The following is a 25,075-nucleotide window of genomic DNA, read 5'->3' as shown; positions in this document are numbered from 1 at the left end:
AAGGATTCTGAACTAATGTCCATAACAGAAAAAAGATTGCTTCCTAATTGCAAGTGTTGCCTTTGCCTGAATGTGTAAGTGGAACAAGAGCTCTATTTTTATAATAAAGCTGTTTGATGGGAACTACTGTTAAGAAACTGCATGTAATCTGTTAGTGTGACAACTGTGAAGTAAAAGTTTAAATATTGTTTTATTTTCTTTTAATAAAGTTTGTTTATAAAATGACCAAGCCGATTTCTTACATTATCACTCTCGGAACAAATCGGTCTTTCTGCACCGTCTCAAAATTTAAAGTTGCGCATCTGGTTCAGCCTCTTAGCCATCGTTGAGATCTGCTATGGGGCCGTAACAGGAGCTACAGAGAAATTAACAAATCCCACTAAATATTCATATTTCAGCATTTCACTCCAGTTTTCTTCTTGCTTATCTTGAGGGTGGTGGGCCTTATGGGCATGCACAGTTTTCAAAAGCATGGTTAACAGGATAATTATCTGAGAAAGGAAGCCTGTTGCACGAGTCAAACAGCTATTCACCTGTAGTGTTCCTCACTCACCAACTGACCAGGCGACACTGTAGTTCAAAAATCTTATTCAAGTTATGGCAGGGGTGCTAAACATCCACCAGGTGGCTTGCCAGATCCTCCATCATGGAAAATACAGAGCAATTATATCGTACTTAGCTTCCAAGTAATTAACTTGCATCAGTCAAATACCTTTTTGTGTAGGAAGTATTTATCCATTCAAAGAGCAAATATAGCACAGGAACAGGCCCTTCGGCCCTCCAAGCATGTACCGGTCATGATACCAACCTTTGCCAAAACCCTTAGCGCTTCCTTGTGCCGTATCCCTCTATGCCCATCCTATCAATCTGTTTCCACAATCTCGCCTGGCAATGTGTTCCAGGCACTCACCACCCTCCGTAAAAAACCTGCCCTGCACATCTCCTCTAAACTTTGCCCCATGGACCTTAAACCTATGCACCCGAATGACTGAACCCTCCACCCTGGTAAAGAGTGCCTATCCATCCACTCTATCCATGCCCCTCATAATTTTGTAGACCTCTATCAAGTCACCCCTCAACCTCTGTCTTTCCAATGAAAACAGTCAGAGTCTATTCAGCTTCTCCATATAGCTAACACGCTAAAGACCAGGCAACATCCTGGTAAACCTCCTCTGCACCCTCTCCAAAGCCTCCACATCCTTCTGGTAGTGTGGCGACCGGAATTGTGTGCAATATTCCAAGTGCCGCCGTACCCAAGGTTCTGTACAACTGTAGCATGACTTGCCAATTTTTATACTCGTGCCCCACCCAATGAAGGCAAGCATTCCATATGGTTTCTTGACTACCTTGTCCACTTGTGGTGCCACCTTCAAAGATGTGTGGACCTGCACGTTCAGATCTCTCTGACTTCCATATTCCTAAGAGTTTTGCCATTTATGGTATATTTACCCTGATGTTAGACCTACCAAAATGTATTACCTCACATTTGTCCGGATGAAACTCCATTTGGCATTTCTCTGCCCACTTATCTAACCTATCCATGTCCTGCTGTATCCTCTGACAATCCTCAACACTATCTGCCACTCCACCAACCTTGGTGTCATCCGCGAACTTACTAATCAGACCAGCTACATTTTCCTCCAAATCGTTTTATGTATACAGATCCCTGTGGAACACCACTAATCACAAACCTTCATTCAGAAAAACACCCTTCTACTGCTACCCTTTGCCTTCTGTGACCGAGCTAGTTCTGTATCCATCTTACCACCTCACCGCTGATCCTGTGTCACTTCACCTTTTGTACCAGTCTGTCATGAGGCACCTTGTCAAAGGCTTTACTGAAGTCCATGTAAGCAACATCCACCACTCTCCCCATATCAATCTCATGTTTGTCCCCTCCTCAAAAAATTCGATCAAGTTAGTGAGGCACGACCTCCCCTTCGTAAAACCATGCTGTCTGTCGCTGATGAGTCCATTTGTTTCCAAATGGGTATAAATCCTGCCCCTGAGAATTCTCTCCAATAATTTACCTACTATTGACCTGAGGCTCACCGGCCTAGTTTCCAGGATTTTCCCTGCTACCTTTCTTAAATAGCGGTACCACATTAGCTGTTCTCCAGTCCTCTAGGATCTCACCTGTAGCCAATTTGGATACAAAGATGTCAGTCAAGGCCCCAGCAATTTTCTTTCTTGCTTTCCTCAGTATTCGGGAGTAAATTCCATCTGGCCCAGGAGACTTATCTACCTTAATATCTTTTAGAGAACCCAATACCACCACCTTTTCGAGTCAACATGATCCAGACTGTGTCCACATTCTACCCAAGAAACATCTTCCACAAGTCCTTTTCTTTGGTGAACACTGATGCAAAGTACTCATTTAGTACCTCACCCATAGTACCTCGCCCTTTCCTTTGGCTCAACACATAGATTCCCTCTACTGTCCTTTTGTGGTCCAATATTTTCCCTGGCGACCCTCTTGCTTTATAGATATGAATTAAAAGCATTGGGATTCACCTTAATCCGACTTGCCAAGGACTTTTCATGACCCCTCCTAGTCCTCCTAATTTCCTGCTTAAGTACCTTCCTACTTTCTTTATACTCAAGCGTTTCAACTGTCCCCACCTTTCTAAACCGTACAAAAGTCTCCTTTTTCTTTTTGACAAAGTGCACAATAGCCCTCGTTCTCCAAGGCTCCCTAAACTTCTCATACTTATCCTTTGTTCTCTCAGGAACGTGACTTTCCTGAATCCTAATCAACTGTCGCTAGAAAGACACACATGTCCGATGTTGATTTACCATCCAACAGCCGCAACCAATCCAAATTCTTCAATTCCTGTCTAAAGTGACCGTAACTTGCCATTCCCCAGTTTAGCACCTTAACACGAGGGTTACCCTCATTCCAATCCAAAAGTACCCGAAAACCTGCGGAACTGTGGTCACTACTCCCAAAGTGTTCCCCATACTGAAACCTCAACCACCTGTTCAGGCTCATTCCCCAATACCAGATCCAGCACTGCCCCTTCCATAGTTGGACTATGTACATATTGCATCAAGAAGCCTTCCTGGATACACCTTACAAACTCTGCCTTATCCAAGCCCCTAGCACTAAGTGGGTCCCAGTCAATTTAGGGGAAATTAAAATCCCCTACCAGAACAACCCTGTTACTTTTTCGCATATCCAAAATCTCTCTAGCTCTCTCGCTGGCATTTGGGGGGCATGTAATAAACCCCCAACATTTTGATTGCCCCCTTGCTCTTTCTTAGCTCTATCCAGATTGCCTCCGAGGTGTCCTCCCGCAGTACTGCTATAATATTTTCCTTAATCAGTAATGCTACTCCTTCACCCCTTTTACACCCCCCTCTATCTCTCCTGAAGCATCTATATCCTCCAACATTCAGCTGCCAATCCTGCCCTTTAACCACATTTCTGTGATCGCCACACCATTGTAACAAGTGCTCCAAGTTCATCTGCCTTACCTGCTATATTTCCGGTGTTGAAACAAATACACTTCAAACCACTGTGTTTGAGCAGACAGGGTGATGTTCTCTTATTTTTGTTCTCCATTTCCCCTTCAATTATTGCACTTTCTATGCTAGTGCTCTGGTTCCCAACCCCCGCCATACTCATTTAAATCCTCCTGAGTAACTCAAGCAAACCTCCCAGCCAAGATTCAAAACTAATAATTAGGATTACGTAATGTATAACATATGAGTATAATTACTAATAATAATCTGGGCACTTGTACTGTCACCTAGTGCATATGTTTCTGCTTATCTAATAATTTCTTGCTCTCTATCGCGAACACCTCCACTCTTTCCCATTTTCAGCTTTTATCCAGAAAACCAGACAGAGTCCTCCAAAACGCTCAGAATTCTGTCAATACCCCCCTGTCGGTCGAAATATACAGCAACAAGTCGTCCACAAACCCCTGCCTGAAACCGAACTGCCCCAACACCTCTCACAGATACTCCTACTCCACCCGGTCGAAAGCTTTCTGTGCCTCCATTGCCGCTGCCACCTCCACTTCCTACCCCCCTGGGGGCATCATAATCACGTTAAGTAACCTCCATACATTCACGGACAACTACCTCCCCATCACAAACCCTGTCTGATCCTTACCTATCACCCCCCCCCAGAACACAACCCTTAATTCGTGAGGCCAGCATCTTCGCCAGCAACTTGGCGTCCACATTTAGCAACGATACCGGACGGTAGGACCCATATTGCTCCGGATCATTACCTTTATTCCGTCTCAGGGAAACAGATGCCTGCGAAAGTGTAGGGGGAAGCTCTCCCCTTTCCCGAGCCTCATTATACGTCCTCGTCAGCAGAGACCCCAGGTTCCCCCCCCAAACCTCTTATAAAATTCCACCGGGAACCCATCTGGCCTTGGGGCTTTCCCTGCCGCTTCACCCCACGCTCTCCATCAGTTCAATCAACCTAATGGGGGCTCTCAGACTCTCCGCCAGGTCCTCCTCATCAACCGTGGGAAACTCCAACCTGTCCAAAAACAACCGCATCTCCCTCACCGAGCTCCTTCGCCGCTGCCGACACCTTTACCAACCTCGAGCTCAACCAGCCAAAGCCCAGCTCAATGAGAAATCTTCCCCCCACCCTTGTGATTAACCAGCATGTGTCCAGATCAGGAAAATTCCCCAGCACCCATCTCATAAATTCCACATTATCCCAGTTCGGGGTGTAAACATTGACCAAAACCACTGGCACCCCCTCCAGCTTTCCACTCACCATCACAAACCTTCCACTTGAATCTGCCACAATGCACCCCACCTCGAAAGCCACCCACTTATTTATCAGCACTGTCCCCCCCAACCCCTCCCTCTCATCTTCACTTCTGGTCCCGAACGGAAGAGCGTTTGCAGCATCTTGACCGCATATATGCCGGAGTCTGCTCCTTCGTTGCCTTCGGGCATCCTCACAATCCACAGGTTTTTTTCTCCTGGAGCGGTTCTCCAGATCCTCCTTCAGCCGTTTTTGGGTCTCCCGCAACACCCCCATTTCGGCCACCAATGAGGTGAGCTGCTCCTCGTGCTCCCCCACCAACTCCTACACTTTCTGAATCGCCTGGCCCTGGGACTCCAGCCTCTGCTCCATGCAGTCAATCCCAGCTTTCAGTGGCTCGGCCATCTTGGCTAGTACCTCATGGGCTTCCCTTCTCTGCTGACTGAACGTCTCGTTCAAGAAGTCCACCAGTTGCTTCGGCGACCACTGGGTGGGCAGGACAGGCTCTTTACCCTCCGGCATCTTATCTTTGGTGCATGAAGATTCTCCTGCTCCACCAGCTCCCTTTGTGACCCACTTCTGGTCTGTGGCTCCATCCACCAACCACACCAGTGAGTCTCACTTTCTCCTATCACTCCTGCTTTTTTCATCCAAACTTACCCTACGAACAGGGAAAAGGTCGAAAACAATCCGCCTTGAGCAGGAGCTGCTAAATGTGGAACCGCTCACTTCATGGCTGCCACCAGAAGTCACATGTCACATCTTTCAACCATCAGGCACCTTTCGATATCTCTCTTCTTTTAATATCCCCATTGATACCTACATATTTGATCTAGCTTTTTAGAATTTTTAAGAACACAATTTAATGTTGTCTTCCGTGGCTTGATGTCAGTTGGGTTATGCTGTATTTTGAAGAATGGTTGCAACAGTGAGTGAAACTGCTTGTACTGAGCTCCTGTTTATCTGCTTCCTGTCTAGTCAGAGTTCAATTCAATGTTCCTTTTCATTTCTGTTTGCTGGAAGGAGCCTTTTATGTTGTGCTGTGTGGAACCTTCAATATTGTTGTGTCGTTGTGCTTATGTAACATCTCAAAGGGAATGCTGGTCATGCAAGATGATATTCTCCCTGCTTATTAATTTCTGGAGTCAAGTCGATTCACAAGAATCCAGGGCTTTGCTTTTTGACCAAGGTTGCAAATGGAATCCAGAGGGTTAGATTTTCCACCATGAGCTTGGATTCTTCATATTTCACTTCAGAACTACAGGTTTAACCTTTTAAGTGGGAGAGATCGGGGGCATGAAGAGCATTAGGAAGCAGACCAGTGATTTGACCTTTTAAGATCTACAGTTTTAACTAGTTAAATTACAGTATTGCATATGTTTGGGAGTACTTAAAGCTCAGTTCTGCTAATTTTTCCTTGATTTTTCTGGATTTGGAGGAGTGAGATATATTTGTAAAAGGGAAGTGTCTGTGCTCCATAAGTGGAATAAAGAAATGCCCAGCATAATGGGTGTAGATTTCTCAGTAGTTTGAATTGCAACTTCTTAAATATAGTGACCAGTTTCCACACGTGGGTGGTGAAATACAACAGTAACGATTTAACTTATGCCACACCCGCCTTCAAATGCCCAGTGTTTCTATCTGTGTCTCTGGATCAATAGAAAAGAAATAATCAAATGTATAGCATATTTCAGTCAAAATTTATGGATCAGTCCCTGAGTGCGTTCCCAGTACTTGCCACAAATTTAAAAACTGCATTATCAAAGCCTGGGTACGAACATTGCGTTCATTATGGCTCCCTGTGGAAAGGAAATGATGTGTTTCAAATAGTGATGTTTCCCATCATTCTCATTGCAGGAAGTCCCAGATTCAACTGGTATTGACATCTCTAACTTCCCTGACTTTTCATTAACTGAGGAGGATCAGCACACACAGCAACCAAACAATACGAGATCAAGTGCATCTCGAAATTCAAAAAAAGTGGCACTGGATGAAGAAAAAAGGTAAGGTTCTTCATACAAGTGAACCAGTCTTCGTGCTCAGAGTAATGGCAAACCTTTCAGATTAAATCATTCATCTATTGTGCGAAACTGTCTCATTTGATAGCATTCTGGGGCTGGTTTAGCTCACTGGGCTAAATCGCTGGCTTTTAAAACAGACCAAGCAGGCCAGCAGCACGGTTCGATTCCCGTACCATCCTCCCCGGACAGGCGCCGGAATGTTGCGACTAGAGGCTTTTCACAGTAACTTCATTGAAGCCTACTCGTGACAATAAGCAATTTTCATTTCATTTCATTTCTTGCTGTTGGAATTAGAAGATGGTGGGTTTGATTTTTGGGAGTTTGAAGTCAGCATTTTGACTGTTGCTTCGGTACAGAACTCTGATGCTGCAGCGCTGCACTGTCAAATGTACTGTTCTCTTAACTGTGGCTGATCTGCCTAATCTGGTAGTTTAAATTGACATTGAAGATCACATGCCATTATTAGAAGAGTAAAATGTATGTTTTGGTGCGCTGGCAAAATTTCTCCCCTGCCTGTATTGTTAAAGCCTGATTGCACATGACAACAATGAGTTGGACGAGCCTGTGTGTAGGTTTTGAGTCTGATTTTTCGCACCACAAATACAATATAAAATTGGAAACTATTCCATATTTATTTCTCATAACAGAAGTAGGAGCAGAGTATGCCATTTGACACCTTGAACCTGCCTCAAGATCATTGATGTTCTGATTATGGCTTGAACTCCACTTTACTGTTTGCCACCATATCCTTTGATTCTCAGATAGATCAAAATTCTGTCTAAACTCAGCCTGGAATATATTCAATGACCTAGTCTGAGCTTCGCTCTGGAGTAATGAACTGTAATGATTGATGACAGAAAAAGAATCCTCATACCTATCTTAAATGGGAGACTGCTTGGAGAAGGGAAGGTTAAATGGAGAGGAAATTTGCTGGAACCATTCAAAATCATGACAGTCTAGACGCAGGAAAGAACAGTGGTTAGCACTGTTGCTTCACAGCGCCAGGGACTTGATTCTATTCCCGGTTTGGGTCACCGTGCGGAGTCTGCACGTTCTCCCCTTGCCTGCGTGGATTTCCATCGGGTGCTCCAGGTTGCTCCCACAAGTCCCGAAAGACATGCTTATTAGGTGAATTGGATATTCAGAATTCGCCTTCTGTTTACCCAAACAGGCGCCAGAGTGTGACATCTTGGGGATTTTACAGTAACTTCATTGCAATGTTAATGTCAGCTTGCTTGTGACACTAACAAAGATTATTTATGTAGGGAGAAACAATTCCATTTACGGAAAGCTTGAAATCCAGAGAATACTGATTTAAAAGTAATTGACAAAGGGATGAATGGTGACATGAAGAACAACGTTTTTACGTAGCACGTGGTTGGAAATTTAATGTGTGATAGAGGAAGATACGATTGGGTTTTCAAAATGGAATTGGATAAACATCTCGGGAGAAAATTTACAAGACTATGGAGAAGCGCTGGGAAGCTAGGGCTTAGATAAATTGCCCTTGTAGAGAACCAGCAGAGACATGATGGATTGAGTGGCCTCCTGGCCTGCAATCATCGTAATTCTGATCTGCAGCAAGGTATTTGCAGATGTAAAAGTAAGTAGTGTAGATGCTGGATATCTAAAAAAACAGGATGCTAGAACTGCTCAAGGGGGTGGGGGTGGGTGATGTTGCAGGTTGATTGCCACTGTCAGTTCTGACACACAGTAATCAGCCTGAAACTCTAATTTGGTTTCTCCCTCCACATGTGTTGCCTGACTTGAGTATTTCCTGTTTTCATCCTGATGTGAGGAATTTTACAAACTTCTGTTAATCTGTAGATTTCTTGTGCCAGCAACAATTAATATCAAATTGTTATTTCCAGCAATTGGATTTTATGGCTTTATAAAGAAACATGACTCCTGCATAGCAGAGTAACCCATTGTGTATTACACTATTTGTCCATTATGAAAAATGGAGCATAATTTAGTTAACCCTAAGCAGCACCATAGGAAAGCTTGTGCCAAAATAAATTAAGTAATTGTCAAGTTTTTTGAGACTTCTGATCATACAAAGTAGGAGCAGGAGTACTTGCCCCCATTGAGCCTGCTCCACCATTCAATAAGATCACGGCTGATTTGACTGTAAGTTCAACCCCCCATTCCTGCCTACCGCTGATAACGTTTTGCTCCCTTGTTAATCAACAATCTATCGAGCTCTGCCTTAAAAATATTCAAAGACTCTGCTTTCACTGCCTTTTGAGGAAGAGAGCTCCACGGACAGCACGGTAGCATTGTGGATAGCACAATTGCTTCACAGCTCCAGGGTCCCAGGTTCGATTCCGGCTTGGGTCACTATCTATGCGTGGGTTTCCTCCGGGTGCTCCGGTTTCCTACCACAGTCCAAAGATGTGCAGGTTAGGTGGATTGGCCATGATAAATTCCGTTAGTGTCGAAAATTGCCCTTCGTGTTGGGTGGGGTTACTGGGTTATGGGGATAGGGTGGAGGTGTTGACCTTAGGTCGGGTGCTCTTTCCAGGAGCCGGTGCAGACTCGATGGGCTGAATGGCCTCCTTCCGCACTGTAAATTCTATGATAATCTATGCTGACCCTCTGAGAGATCAACATTTTCCTAATCTGTCTTAAATAATCAGCATTTTTATGCGTATTTTAAAAACAGTTCTAGATTCTCTGACCAGAGGAAACATCCTCTCTGCATCCACCCTGTCAACACACAGGAGCTTCAAGGTTTTGATCAAGTTGCCTCTTAGACTTATAAACTTTAGTGAATGCAAACCCAACCTCTCCAACCTTTCCTTGTAATACAATCCACCCATTCCTGCTGTTAGACTTTGGACTGCAATGCTTCCAGTGACGGCAGGCGGGAGGCAGCCGCACGTTGGAGGGCTCCCGTTCGGGAGCGGCATTGTCAGGGTTTAACGCCGGTCCTAGGGGCAGCGAAGGCAGTAAAAGTCAGGAGAAAGCACAGTAAAGGGAAATGTCAGGGATCAGTAAAAAAACAGTTGTGAAAAAAACAGCTGAAAGTCCGTCGGGGAGTGGAAAGGTCACCGCGGGGTAGGTAAGGAAAATGGAGGCTGGAGCACCAGGGGAGGCCGCATTGCTTACGGCTGAAGAAATAACTAAGGTGATGGCTGTGGAATTTGAAAGGCAGTTCACAAAACACGTGGAGGCAATGAGGAAGGAGATGAGCGCGGTTTTGAAAGTGTTGGTGGAGGAGGCGATTACCCCGATAAGGACGGCGGTGGCGAGCGCAGTGGCGGAGGTGTGGGAGCAAGGTGAGGCGCTGAAGGTAGTGGAAGAGACATTATTGCAGCACGGTGATCAACTTACCTTGATGGGGAAGGAGATGCAGAAGGTGATAGTGATCAACAAGGATCTGCGAGGCAAAATGGAAGACCTGGAAAACAGATCCAGGCGACAGAATTTGAGGATTGTGGGGCTGCCTGAAGGAGTGGAGGCCGACTGAGTATTTTGCTACGATGTTGGCGAAACTATTGGGGGAGGGGGAGGATCCTTCCCCATATGAACTTGATCGGGCTAATTGGTCGTGGAGGCCTGTACCAAAGGCGAGTGAGCCGCCAAGAGTAGTGACACTGTACTTCCGTAGGTACAGTGTGAAGGAGAAGGTCCTGTGCTGGCCTAAGCAGAAGCGGGTGGTGCAGTGGGCTGGAGCTGGTATATGCGTACACCAGGACTTTATGGTGGAGCTGGTGAGGAGGCGGGCTGCCTTCAACCGGGTGAAGAGGGCACTGTACGTTAGCAAGGTGCAGTGTGGCATTGTATATCCAGCGAAGCTGAGGGTGACCGACAAGTTCAAGGACTTTCATTTTGGGACAGCGGAAGCAGCGGAGGAGTTTGTGAAGGCAGAAGGACTGTGGCAGAATTGAGAAATGGTCATTTACTGATGAGGCCTCATGACTGTATTTTTTCTTTTTTGTTTCACTGCGTGCTGGTGTGTGGGATAAAGGAGCCAACGTTGTATATATTTGGACAAGGGAAGCGATGGGACTTTCACTCTCAATGAGGGTTCTTTGGGGTGTGGGTGTGTATGCGGGGTTTGTGTGATGAAGGGGATTTTGGGGTTTTCCTGGGGCCGGGCAAGGGGGAAAGAGACCCAGGCGGTGGCCTCCACGCTGGCCGATTTAAGCCGGCCTGTGAACGGGAGTGAGGTGGGGGTGGGGCTGCGGCTATTGGAGCCTGGCAGAACAGGGTCCGATGGGTCTAGCCGGGGTGGAAAGTTGGGCGGAAGGAACGGAGGTTGGGGGGGGAGGAGTTTTACAAGAGGAAGTAGAGGAGAGGAGTTGGGAAGGGGGGTTGGTTTACAAATCTTGGGTGTCATTTACGGTACTCTTTAGGAGTTTGAATGGCATTGAGTGTCAAGAGTCGGGGGTGGGGGGGCGGGGGGGGGGGGGGGGGGGGGGGGCGATGACTCTATAGATTAATGGTGACCATGGGCGATTCCAGACTCCTTTTTCTTTTTCTCCTTTGTTTGTTTTCCCACCGTGGGAGGGTTTGTCTTATTTGATGCATATATTGACAGGTGGGCAGTTGTTTGGGGTGGTGGGAGGATGGGATCGTTGCTGTTGTTGAGGGGATTGACTTTGTATTTCTTACCGTTTACTGCTTGTTGGTGAGGTGTAAATTTTGAAGGAAAATGTGAAAATGGAGAATAAAAAGATTTTTTTAAAAAGTCTTTGGACTGAAATAAGTCCCTGGTGGCACTGGCTAGCTGTGAAGGGCAGCCATTGAGTGGGGTACTGGCAGTAAATATTGCAGTAGAACTTAGCTCAGGCAGAATATGACATACTAGCATTTCATTCTTTCTGATCCCAAAGAGACACCAGTAGCCATGCGTATATGTTTATAGTTCCACTTCTGCCGGACTTGGCTCTAGTTCTGCGTGTTTAATTAATAGCATACAATTTCTTCAAGCTCTTGAGTGATTTCTGCTGTGAATAAGTCAGTCAGTAACCTCAGATAAAACTGTTGCAGTTTATGGTAAATGAGACCCTCCATTATGTTGTGTGGCACTGCCACTATGCTAAATGAGATAGATTTCAAACTTCCTCACCCCCAGAACCTCGGACATTGCATACGAGAACCCCGGGGTGAGGGTGGCCCCGAGTCCGGAGGTGGCAAGATTTGGGGTGTTGGAAGACCTGGGAGTGCAGCGGGGAGAGAAAAGCCCGGAGACGGACTTTGTTATGTCGGTGGGACTCGGAGCTGCCTAAGGCAGAGGTGTGGTTGAGTTACCTGGCAGAATTCCAGTTTGCTCTGCGTGGGTCGGTAGAAAGGTTCACTCTGAGGTGGGAACCTCTCATCGATTTCTTCAAGGAGGATAGAGGGGTCTGTGGGGTGGGGGGGTGGGAGGGGGGGGGGGGGGGGGGGGGGTTTAAAAAGGGGAAGGCGGGATGTGATTGGGAGTCGGTGTCAGAAGGGCTGGAGATTGTGGGAAGAAACTGGATCACCCGGAGGAACCCTACGCATACATGGGGAGACCGTGCAGATTCCACACAGACAATGTTGGAATTGAACTCTGGTCCCTGGCACTGTGAGGCAGCAGTCCTAATCACTGCCACCATGCCACTCAATACCTCCTTGGTGCCAGGATCAAAGATGTTACTGAGTGACGGTAAAACTGTTCTGAGGTAGAAAGGTGAACTGCCAGTGGTCTGGTCTGTGTCAGTGCCAACAGCATAGGTAGAAAGAGGGATCAAGTCCTGCAGGCAGAGTTTAGGGACTTAGGAAAGAAACAAACAAGCAGGACCTCAAAACCTCTATCTGCCAGAATACACCTGGTGTCATGTGCGAGTGACTACGTATAGGAATAGGATAGAATAGATGAATATGTAGCTGGAGAGATGGTGCAGGCGGGAGGGCTTTTAAACTCCTGGGACTTTGGGACCAGGTCTGGGAGTGATGGGACCAGTGCAAGCAGGGTGCGGTGGCCCTGCATCTAGCTGAAAACAATATCCTTGTGGGATGATCTGCCCATATTATTGGGGAGGATTTAAACTAACATGATGGTAGTGTGAGAACCAGGAAATATTAATGCAGGAAAAACGAGGATGCAGAGAATTGGAAGAAATTGATAGCACCAGGGTAAGAAATAGTATGTTATGTGGTGGGCTCAGACTAAGAGGCAATGCAGTAAATTCTAAATTAAGTTTACCATGCATGCAAGTGAATGTGTAGACTGTGCTGAATAAGACTGGTGAGCTGCAGGCTCAAGTGGCTGCTTAGAAATATGAAGTGATGGTGATAGCTGATATCTGGATGAAAAAAGGAGAGGACTGGTCCTAAATATTCATGGATAGAAGCTGCTCAGGAAAGATTGCGAAGCTGGGTAGCTGTACTGATGAGAATGTTATAGTGCTGGAGAGAGTGAATGTCCAAGAGGGGTCAAGGACAATTTAATTGATTGAAGCTAAGAAACAATTGAGATACATTGTGCATTTGTTTGATTCTTTATGGGCCCAACGTTTCTTGATCTATCCACTTAAGTATATAAAGTGTTTTAGGTTTCAATTCTTCAATTCAGTTCGTAACCTCTTTTTGCCTCCTGTATTAACATTTCCAATTCGCTCCTACCCTTTTCTTTCTTTTCCTGGTTGTTAACAGAATCTTGCTCCTAACATTTGCTTGTGCTCTTCAGGCTGTTATAAAATTTGAACATGAATGGAGCAGACAAATAAAGAAACGCAAATATTATGTAGTCTTCTAAGCCATGATACTGCCAATATGTATTATCACCCCTTGCACTTACCAGTCAAGCAATCTCGAGTTTGTATTTATTTAATACATGCCACCTTTAGGGCCTGGTGATAATTAACCCTTGTGCCAACTTTGCCCATCCAGGTGCTTTTGATGAGTAAACTCATTGACCAAGCTCTTGTTCAGGTGAAACAGTGATCTGCCAATATTTTAATGAAATTCTCAGTCATCGGATCAACAGTGCAGAAGGAGGCCATTAGGCCCATCGGGTCTGCACCGGCCCTTGGAAAGAGCTCCATACTTAAGCCCACACCTCCACCCTATCCCCATAACCCAGTAACCCCACTGAACGTTTTTGGACACTAAAGGCAATTTAGCATGGCTAATCCACCTAACCTGCACATCTTTGGACTGTGGGAGGAAACTGGAGGAAACCCACGCAAACATGGGGAGAATGTTCAGACTCCGCACAGACAGTGACCCAAGCCGGGAATCGAACCTGGGATCCTGGAGCTGTGAAGCAACAGTGTTCACCACTGTGCCACCTTGTTGTCGTCCATTAACAAACCTTTGAAGCTGTTTATAGCTAAAGAAAGCTTTCCTCCCAATTGACTGGTACTATCTTGATTGGGTGATGGAAAATAATTAATAATAGCTTTAAAAAAGAAATCGGATAAATGCTTGGAGAAAAATTGTATGGAATTAAACGAGGGTAGCGTATTGAGAGTTGGATTGCTCTTTGAAAGATGGGTCGAATAGCCCAATTCTGCACTTGGTTCATGTAATATTAAAGATATAAAGAATGAATGCTGAGACAAATTATGGGGATACTCCAGAAAATTCCTTTCTGATTCCTGAAGGCAGCGAGTAATTTTAAGACACCTAACTTTCTTTACTTGAAAGAATTTGTCGAGTTCCCTATTGATGGACTGTAGCGAATCCATACTTGATGCACAAGTTTGTAATCAATTTCAGAAACCAATAACTTTTTAAAAACAAGTAACACTGCCTGACAATGTTCCCTCTAACCTGTGCAGCAACTCTGAAGTCCCCATGCAGACATCATTCAAGTGTGGGCAAAATAAATTAAAGGAGCTGAACACACAAATCACCTACACTCCCCAAGAAACAACATTATATGGACTGCTGCTACCTATTATCCCCATCCTAACTTTTGGCTTTCATAGTTTATGCTCCTGTTGTTGAGTTTTCCTGTAATATTCAACAAAAATAACCCATTGACTTCAATAGATTTCATTCACTACTTCGTTTTAAAAATTGCGATAATAGAGCCGTCACCAACAATGTAGTTTGTGTCCCAGTTTGCTGCTTGCAATTAATATATTTATTCAGAACCACATTATTAACCTAACAATGTTCTATGGTGCAATTCAGATTTATCCGGGGCACTTTCCAAACTTAGTTTGTGGGGCATACACTTTTATTTTTGCTTCTGGTGAGAGTGAGGGTTTTTCTAAATGTTGATTCTTGCAACAGAGAGAAGTTTTATGAAGCTAAACTTCAGCAGCAGCAGGAAGAGCTGAAGCAGTTACAAGAAGAAAGAAAAAGGTTGATGGAAATTCAAGAGAAGATTAGGCATCTGCAACGATCATGCCCTGATCTTCAGGTGGCGATTAAATTTGATTTGCTTTTTAAGGAAAAATAAAATTTGGAATAGGCACTGATCTCTCAGTCGAATATAAAGCATTTCAAAAAGATGTTACTGTTCTTCTTAATATTACTTGTGTTTTTAGTTTCCTACTTCAACATTAAAACATTTACCTTGATGTGTAAGTAAATATTTAATCCATTTGTGGTTAATGACTTGACAATAATTTGTAAATTTTAATGGTTTGTAAAATTTCATGTTTTCATAAGCTAATATAAATAAAAGATGTTTACCTATAAAATGATGTTTCACAGTTATCACAAGTTCTGCTGCAGGTTTTGCTGATTCGTGCGACATATTACATATAGGTTTTGTTTACTTGCAGTTGTCAACATCGAGTGCAGGAAACTTGTCAAAAATAAAAGTTCCTATTGTTACATCTACCCCTGCAATCTGTGGTCAGGGTGCAACAGCTAAGGCTTTACCTGATCCAGTTGCAGCTCCACCTCCTGATAGTGAGGTAATGAACAATTTTTAGTGTGATTTTGTGTTTGGTTATGCCACATGATATTTGTTTGGAAAGGAATAGTTTTACCAAAATGTACTTATTTGTGTATATACAGTAATAAAGTATAGGACTTTACGGCAGCAGAATAGGAAAAGGGGGAGACGTTAGATGAAGTGATCGAAGACTGTTAAGTTGGTGAGATGGAAGCGTTTGGGAAAATAATTCTCGTGATGTAAAGTGTGCTAGCAAAATTGGGGGAAGGAATACACAGTATACTAGTGCTGGAACGCAATAGTGTGTATTGGTGAATATTGCAGAGGAATTAAATGATGGAGAGTGGTAAACAAGCCCAAAGATTTTAAATTTTTTGTATCCTCTTAAGGCAGATAATTTCCATGTGGGACATAGGATAAGAGCTGCAGGTATTTGGACAATTTATGGTTGCTTAATCTAAAGTTCCCCTTGTCTTAGCCCTGGACTTATCTCTTTCTCTCCTCCCACCCTTCATGCCTTCTCTCAACTTATCTTGTCAATATGACCCACCTCCTGCCTACTTAACTGCTGACCACCCAGTATCCCCTCCTGATCCGCATTTAACTGATATTGTTAATGATTATTTCTCCAGGTACTGTTCCACTCTTTCAAATCTACCATCACCATCACTCTCCTTTATTTTAAAAAAAAACCTTCAGTCCACTTGCTTGCAAATCAGCACCCATCTCCAACCTTTTTTATTTCCAAATTCCTTGAACGTGTTGTCGTCTCAAACCTATGCCCATCCTTCCTGGACCCCATGTTTGAATATATCTAATTAGGTTTCTGCCCTACCCAGTACTGACATGGTTCTCATGAAAGTCACAAATGTCATTGTGTGACTGTGACATACTATCTTTGACTTGTCTACAGCCTTTGATATGGTTGACCTGATCATCCTCCTGCAGCTCTTCTCTTGCCCAGCTAGGTGGCACTGCACTCATCTGATTCTGTTCTTATAATCTAATCCTGGCCCAGAATATCACCTAGTGTCTGTTTTGCTTCTACACAGTTACCTCTAATGTCCATCAAGGTTTCCTCCTGTTCCGCATTTACATACTGCCCCTTGGACCTTCAAAAACATTGAGTTTTCTGATATTTGGTGATGGCACCCAGCTCTCGCTCCCCACCACTTCTCTCAATTTCTCCACAGTTGCCAAATTATCAGTCTACCAATCTGATATTCCGTATGGATGAGCAGAGATCTCCACCAATTAAACATTGGAAAGACCAAAACCATTATCTGGAGTTCCCGCTGCAAATTCTGTTTCCCAGATACTGACTTCATCCTTCTAGGCAGCTTTGAGTCTGAAGTAGACAGTTGCAAATCTTTGTCATATTTGATTTGAGATAAGCTTTTATCACATATTTGTGTCATTTTTGACTGACTATTTCCACCTCTGGAACATTGTCAAAACTCCACCCTACCCCAGCTCACCTAGCACTGAAACGCTTATCCATGCCTTTGTTCCTTCTAGACTTAATTATCCCAACACATTCTTGGTTGACCTTCCACACAATCATCCATAAAGCACTGCTGCCTATGTCATTAGTTGCAGCAAGTCCTGTTCAACCATTAGCCACTTATTCTGACTGACATGAGCTCATTGTTAAGCAATGACTTGGATTTTAAAATCCACTAATCTATCTGTGGTCTTGTCCTTGCCTCTCAGCCCTCCCAAGGTAACATTGTTCATCTCATTCTAGCCTCTTGAGCACTTCTAATTTTAATTGCTTTACTTTTGGTGGCTGTGCTTTCTGCTACCAAGGCCATAAGCTCTGGATTTCTCTGCCTTGTTTCTCTTGAATCTCCTTGAAACCTATCTCTATTACCAAGCATTTGGCTATCTGCCATAATATAGGAACATAGGAAATTAGGAGCATGTGTAGACAATTCTACCCCATGAGCCTGCACCGCTATTCAGCTTGATCATGGCTAATCTTCTAAATTGGTTCCATTTTCCCTCACTATCCCATATCTCGATGTCTTCTGGAAATCTATTGACCTGCGGCTTTAACATACTCAATGACTGAGTCTTCACAGACCCCTGGGATAGAGAATTCCAAAGATTCACCACCCTTTGGATGAAGAAATCCTTTCTCATTTCAGTCCTAAATGACCGAACCCTTGCTCTGAGACTTTTCTTTTCTGATTCTAGATCCCGCCAACATCCTTCCTGTATCTACTCTGTTGAGCCCTGGAACAAATTTTTATGTTTCAATTCGATCACCACTTATTCTTCTAAATTCGAGAGAATATAGGCCCTGTCTCCTCATTCTCTCCTCGGAGGGCAATCTTGCCATCCCAGGATTCAGTCTGGTGAACCTCTGATGCAAGTTCCTGAATGACAAGTTCATCCTTGGTAAGAGGGCCAAAACTGTGTACGCTATTACCAGGCGTGGACGCGGCAAGGCTCTATAGAATTGCTGCAAGGCATCTTTACTCCTGTACTCAATTCCTGTTGCAGTAAAGGCCAATACTCCATTTGCTTTCCGCGCCTGCATGCTAGCTTTCAGTGACTCATGAGCAAGGTGCCTTTGGTCATCAAGACTTCACAATCTCTCTCCATTCCAGAAATACACTTGACGGGTCATATTTCCGCCTAATTTTTCCTAATCAGCAAACTTGGAAATATTACATTTGGTCTATTATGTAAACCAATCCAGTTTGCTGGTACTCTTTAGGGAAGGAAATCTGTCATCATTACTTTGTCTGGCCTGCATGTGACCCAAGACTCTCAGAAATGTGGTTGACTCATGACTGCTGTCTGCAGTGGCCCTGTAACCTACTCAGTCAAGAGCAATTGCGGATGCTCAAAGTATATTGGCTTTGCCAGCGAAGCTCACATCCCATGAAAGAATTTTTAAAAAGAAGGCCCCCACATCTAAATGATTGATATAGATTATGAATAGCTGGGGCTTGAGCACTGATCCTTGCTGTACCCCACTAGTCATAGCCTGCCGACCTGAGAATTACCTATTCATTCCGACACTCTGTTTCTGTCTGTTATCCAATTCTCAATCCATGCTGGTATATCATACCCATTTTCGCGTGCTTTAATTTTTTGTACTAATCTGTGTGACCGTGTCAAATGTCTTCTGAAAATCTAAATGCATCACGTCCATTGATCCCCCATATCTACTCTGCTAGTTACGTCCTTGCAAAAACTCCCGCAGGTGTGCCAAACATGATTTCCCTTTCATACATCCATGTTGAGTGCTTAGCCCTATCTTTATTTTGTAAATATCCAGTTGTATCACCCTTTATAATAGACTTTAGCATTTTCTCTGCTATTGGGTCAGGCTAACAGGTGTACAGTTCTCTATTTTTTCCCTTCCTTAAATAGTGGTGTTACATTTGCTATCATCCAATCTGTAGGAACTGTTCCTCTATAGAATTTTGGAAGATAACCATCAATACACCCACAATCTCCACAGCCACCTCTTTGAACACTCTGTGATTCAGATCATCAGGTCCATGGAGGATTTACCAATTTTCAGTCCAATTCATTTATTTAGTACTTTTTTTAGTTCCTCATTCTCACTAGTCTCTTGGTTGTGTAGAAATCTAAAATGCTCCCAATGCCTACTACTTTCTTTGCTGACTTTCTAAGATCCTTCTTTTGTTCGAGAACAGTCTTCAGCTTCTCTTGTCAGCCATGGTTGGTAATATCTCCTTGTATAGCTCAGTACCAAATTATAATGGAGCTTTATAATGCTCCTGTCAAGCACCATCAAGTAATTTCATTGTTAATCGCACAATATAAATACAAGTCGCTGTCGCAGTTTATGTACAGTGTATTTCGAATAGCCAAGAAATCGAGCATGGAAGTAATTAAGGTCTTTGGAAGCCCGTGGTGAAATAGGGGGTATAAGGGATTGTGATGATGGTGGTGATGGACTAGGTATGCAATTTAGAACACCACTGAGGTTGAACAGGACAGTTGAGTTGCACATTGTACAATGTATGCTGTTTCAGAGAAAAGCTGAATTCATGGATTTCTGTATTTCCAAATGTTGAACTCTAAGAAAACTGGGTCACATATGGTGCCATAAAGCACAGCAGTATTTGAAATTGAAAATTGAAAATCACTTATTGTCACGAGTAGGCTTCAATGAAGTTACTGTGAAAAGCCCCTAGTCGCCACATTCCGGCGCCTGTTCGGGGAGGCTGTTACGGGAATCGAACCGTGCTGCTGGCCTGCTTGGTCTGCTTTCAAAGCCAGCGATTTAGCCCAGTGTGCTAAACAGCCCAGTTGTAGGTTGTGAGGGGAGGCTACAGATAAGGTAAAAGTAAGCCTGAAGTGGTCAGGGTTGTTATTTTAAGGAGGGAGTGATGGCAGTTTTGAAAAGGTACCTGAATCATATTCTAGGAAATTGAAGACGTTTCTGATATTAAGCTGTTAGGCTGTGGAAAGATAGTTGAGTCGTCAGGAACAGGATCAGAAGGAGATCACTGGAAGAGGAGTTTAACCCGATGAGGGTTAAAGGCTTGGGAATTTGTTCAGTTGGGGCTGGGAGATAGCAGGATTAAGAGAGGTGTTGTGACAACAAGAGGCAGTTGTGCAGAAAACGTACAATTTGAATCAAAAGAAATTTATGAACAATCCCATTTGATGTCAGTTGAAGGGGAAGCCACAGACAGTTAATGCTGATTAAGATTGGTCATGTCCTGGTAATGTTATTGGTCGAGTAAATCCAAGGACTGGAATAATGCTGCACAGACATGACTTCAAATCCCTACTACTACGGTTCGTGGAATTTAAATTCAATTAAACAATAAAAATCTGGAGTAAGACGTTATTTAATAGAACAGAACTTGATCATTGCTGAAAAAATACATTTTGTTGAAACTTTTCACCATGCACTCATCAGGACAATTGCAAGACAAAATGTATTATTCCAGAAATACTCAAGACTAACTATTCTCAGTAAGAGTGACCATAAAAGCTCCCATTGTTGTAAAAACCCACCTGGTCATTAATGTCCTTTGGGAAAGGAAATCTGCCATTCTGACCTATATGTGACTCCAGATCCACAACAATGACTCTTATCTGCCATCTGAAATAACCTACTAACCCACTGAACTGATGACATTAACTGCAGCATCTCACCGCCAGAGGGATGGTCTTGCGGTGACATTCTCATCACTTGGGATGAATATTAAAACATTCTGCATGGTAGCATAGTGGTTAGCACTTGTTGCTTCACAGCTCCAGGGTCCCAGGTTCGATTACCAGCTTGGGTCACTGTCTGTGTGAAGTCTGCACGTTCTCCCTGTGTCTGCTTGGGTTTCCTCCGGATGCTCCGGTTCCCTTCCACAAGTCCCGAAAGACGTACTGTTAGGTGAATTGGACATTCTGAATTATCCCTGTGTGAACCCGAACAGACACCGGAATGTGACAACTGGGGGCTTTTCACAGCAACTTCATTAAAGTGTTAATGTAAGCTTACTTGTGGCAATAAAGATTATTTATTTATTTTTACAAATTAAAATTCTAATGTTAAATGGCTAGCAATACTCAAAATTAGGATTTTACTTGACTGATATTAAACTGTCTTCTACTAAATGATTATTGTCTTTTTTTTAAAATGATGGTTAGCTGTGGTCTGAGATGCGGAGACATCAAATTTTACGAGAAGAGTTGCGTCAAAGAAGAAAACAACTTGAAGCATTAATGGCTGAGCATCAGCGGCAAAAAACGCTGACTGAAAGCAATTCCATCAATGCTGCATCTGTTAAAAGTGAAGGGACAGAAACACAGGATACACAACAGCTCAGCAGAACTGAAAGGTTAGATCTGAACATATAAGTAAGCTTGTTCGATTAAACTTAAAATTATCTGTTGAGGTGGAGATCAACCACTCCGCCCAGTGCCTCGGTATGGGCTGGGAGACCTGATGGAGTTTTTGTATTTGGCGAAGGTTAAGTTTACCGTGAGGGCCGATTGAGGGCTTTCACAAGAGATGGGGTCTGTTTATTCTTCATTTTAAAGACTTGGTTACTGTCAGCTGCTGGGGGGAGTGGGGCTGGGAAGGGGGGTTAGGAGGGCTATTAGGAGTTTTCTGGGGTGTTGCTTGATAGAGTGGGAGGGTTATTCTTGTTGCTTTGCCTTGTGTATAAAATGTTAAAAACTGACTAAAAATATTTTCAGAAGAGCCTTCAAATTATCTGCACTTGACATAGATATGGGTTGAGAGGCGGTAGATTTAGAACTGAAATGAGGAGGAAATACTTGAGCTCGTTGCCCCATAGTGCATGGAATCTGAGCCATGAAATTATTTCAAGAAGGAGGTAGATTATTTCTGATTTAAAAAAAAAACAGGTTAAAGGGATCTGGGGAACAGGTAGGGAGGTGATTTGAGACCAAGAAGAGATCAATCATGATCTGATTAAAGAGTGGAGCAGGTTCGCAGGGCTGAATTGCCCACTTCTCCTAATTCCCATGTTTCTTGAACTAGAATAGGCAGGAACTTAACTGTTGTCAATTTGAATCAAAATTGCTCAGATGTGGTCTACAGTACATAATGCACAAAACTGCTTTCTGTTGGACTTGTTACACACTCTGCTAATCATGAAGTGAAATTAAGCATGGTCTTTTTGGATTAATTTAATGGAATGGATTGATTTTTACAAGCTAATTGTATTGAGTGTGGTTACCTACTGCAATTGTTTTGGCCTATCTTTTTAAAATAATAGTTTTTGGTTATCACAAAGGTAGTGATGCTAATTGGACGATTTTCTATTTTTGGCACAAGTTCTCACTGGGCACTCCTTGCAAAGTAAAGCTTAGCCAGGATACTGAATTGGGTTCTTTCTTGCAAACTAATAATTTACTTTCTATGCCTGATAATTCAAACAAAGAACTTCCATTTAAATATTAACTTTCACATCCTATCCCAAAGCATTTCGCACCAATTTATTTTAGTCATTGTGTAGGCAAATGCAATAGTCAGTTTCTCATCGCAATATTGTAATTCTACTTCCGGTTTTGAGTGAAGAATAAATGTTATCCAGAACACAATAATATTTCTTTTCTTTTCTTTGAACTGTCACTTCAACAGGAGACATCGCATCCAAATGAAATCTTAACCTAGATTATGTACCCAATTCCCACAGTGACTCATTTATCCTCTCATTTAAAAAGAGGTGTGAATGCCATGGTGCTAAAAATATAATTGCCAATAATTTGGCAATGTAAATGATACATCAAGTTGGTATTGAATACTTCAAAATATGAATTATCAGGAAATGTGACTTTTTTAATGTAACATTTAACATAGCATTTTATTGAGGTATTTCTTTGGCATTGTGCCACCTCTGGGTGAACCCTAACAGAGACCCTCTCATGGCAAACTTAATTTATTCCAGGCAGAGTTACCAGCCATGTCAGAAAGCCAGGTCTCTGATTTCGGGGGCTTTGAGTCCCTCCATGCTTGTAATATGCGCCTCCGGGCTACCAGGGAAGCAAAGGCAAGAACAGCTGCCTCTTTCTCCTCCTGGATTCCCAGATCCTGGCCCGGTGAACGACCTTAAATTGGATCAGTCTGAACCTGCCACATTTTGCAGTCGGTTTGACCCTACCCAGCGCGTCAGCCCAGAGGTCCTCCTCTGTCTCTCCCCCCAGCTCTTCCTCCCACTTTTGCTTCAGCTCCTCGGTCTGCGTCTCCTCCGAATCCATAAGCCCTTTATATATGTCCAAGACGCACCCCTCTCCTATCCATGTGCCTTTACAAGAAGCCGCCTCCATGCGCACCCACGCCGCCCCCATCCCCCACCAGCCACCTCCTCACCATGGCTATGTTAGCCGCCCAGTAGTAATTGCTGAAATTCGGCAGTGCCAGCCCTCCATCCCCCCGTCTCTGCTCGAGCATTGCCCTCTTCACTCACGGGGACTTGCCCCACCCCACACAAAGCCCACAATCATCTTCTTGATCTGCTTAAAAAAGGGCCGCAGGATGAAGATGGGGAGGCATTGCAAAACGAATAGGGATCTCGGGGGGGACTGTCATTTTTACCGATTGAACTCTGCCCGCCAGAGGCAACGGGAGCGCAACCCACCTCTGGAAATTCACCTTCATCTGATCCACCAACCGGGACAAGTTCAATTTATGTAGCCGGTCCCAATCCCGCGCCACTTGAATACCCAGGTACCTGAAACTGTCCCCTCCCACTCTGAACGGCAGTTCCCCCAGTCGCCTCTCCTGACCTCTCCCTGGACCACAAACATCTCGCTCTTCCCCATATTGAGCTTATACCCCGAAAACCGGCCGAATTCCCTAAAAATTCCCATAATTTCTTCCATCCCCTCCATTGGGTCTGAGACATACATCAGTAGGTCTTCCACATACAGCGATACTTTGTGCTCCACCACCCCCCCCCACCCCCCGGACCAGCCCCTTCCAGCCAATGAGGCACTCAGAGCAATTGCCAGTGGCTCTATCGCCAAAGCAAACAGTAATGGGGAGAGGGGGCATCCCTGTCTCGTCCCCCTGTGCAGTCTGAAATAGTCTATAGTCCTGTTTGTCTGTACACTTGCAACCGGAGCCCGGTACAGAAACCTAACCCAGTCAATGAAGCCCCTTCCAAACCCGAACCGCTCCAGCCCCTCCCATAAATAATCCCACTTGACCCGGTCAAAGGCTTTTTCCGCGTCCATCGCGACCGCCTCCTCAACCTCCCTACCTTCCGGGTTAATCATGATTACGTTTAGCAGCCTTCTTATATTGGCCACCAGCTGCCTGCCCTTAACGAACCCCGTCTGATCCTCTACTGTAACGTCCGGTACACCGTCCTCAATCCTGGAGGACAAGATTTTGGCCATAGGTTTGGCATCTACATTCAACAAAGAAATCGGCCTCTAAGACCCACATAGCTCCGGGTCCTTGTCCCTTTTCAAAATGAGTGAGGTCATGGCCTGTGACATCGTCTGGGGCAAAGCCCCTCTTTCCTTCGCCTCGTTAGGGGCTGTTTAGCACAGGGCTAAATTGTTGGCTTTGAAAGCAGACCACGCAGGCCAGCAGCATGGTTCAATTCCTGTAACAGCCTCCCCGAACAGGCACTGGAATGTGGCGACTAGGTGCTTTTCACAGTAACTTAATTTAAAAAGCCTACTCGTGACAATAAGGAATTTTCATTTCATAAAGACCTTCATCAGCACCGCCCCAATATTCCGGAGAACCGTTTATCGAAATCGGTCCAGTCCTGGGGCCTTACCTGACTGCATGGCCTTCAGACCCTCCACTATCTTCTCCAGCCTGATAGCTCCCCATCCACCTTCGGGAAAGTCAGCCCGCCCAAAAGTGCCTCATCCCCTCCGGCCCCGCAGGGGATTCCGACCTATACAACCTGCTATAAAAGTCCTGAAAGGCCTTGCTCACCTCCGCCGAGTCCCCAACTAAGTTCCCACCCCCGTCAGTAACTTTCATATTTTTCTAGCTGC

At 44.2% G+C, this 25,075-nt stretch overlaps 1 protein-coding gene across 8 annotated transcripts in view; it reads left to right on the top strand.

Annotated features, from left to right (window-relative positions):
• pcm1 (pericentriolar material 1) overlaps positions 1-25,075 on the top strand; it is a 263,929-nt gene that overhangs the window by 102,301 nt on the left and 136,553 nt on the right. For all 8 annotated transcript variants that reach the window (XM_038791084.1, XM_038791089.1, XM_038791083.1 and 5 more), the window contains 4 exons: positions 6,599-6,744; positions 14,980-15,109; positions 15,477-15,611; positions 21,236-21,426. In XM_038791084.1, the coding sequence (XP_038647012.1) occupies positions 6,599-6,744; positions 14,980-15,109; positions 15,477-15,611; positions 21,236-21,426 (602 nt within the window). The remainder of the gene's footprint in view (positions 1-6,598; positions 6,745-14,979; positions 15,110-15,476; positions 15,612-21,235; positions 21,427-25,075) is intronic.

The sequence above is a fragment of the Scyliorhinus canicula genome, chromosome 3 (assembly GCF_902713615.1).
Source record: "Scyliorhinus canicula chromosome 3, sScyCan1.1, whole genome shotgun sequence".
NCBI classification, from domain to species: Eukaryota; Metazoa; Chordata; class Chondrichthyes; order Carcharhiniformes; family Scyliorhinidae; genus Scyliorhinus; species Scyliorhinus canicula.
Note: the sequence above shows the minus strand (reverse complement) of the source record. Positions and strands in the feature narration are given on the sequence as shown.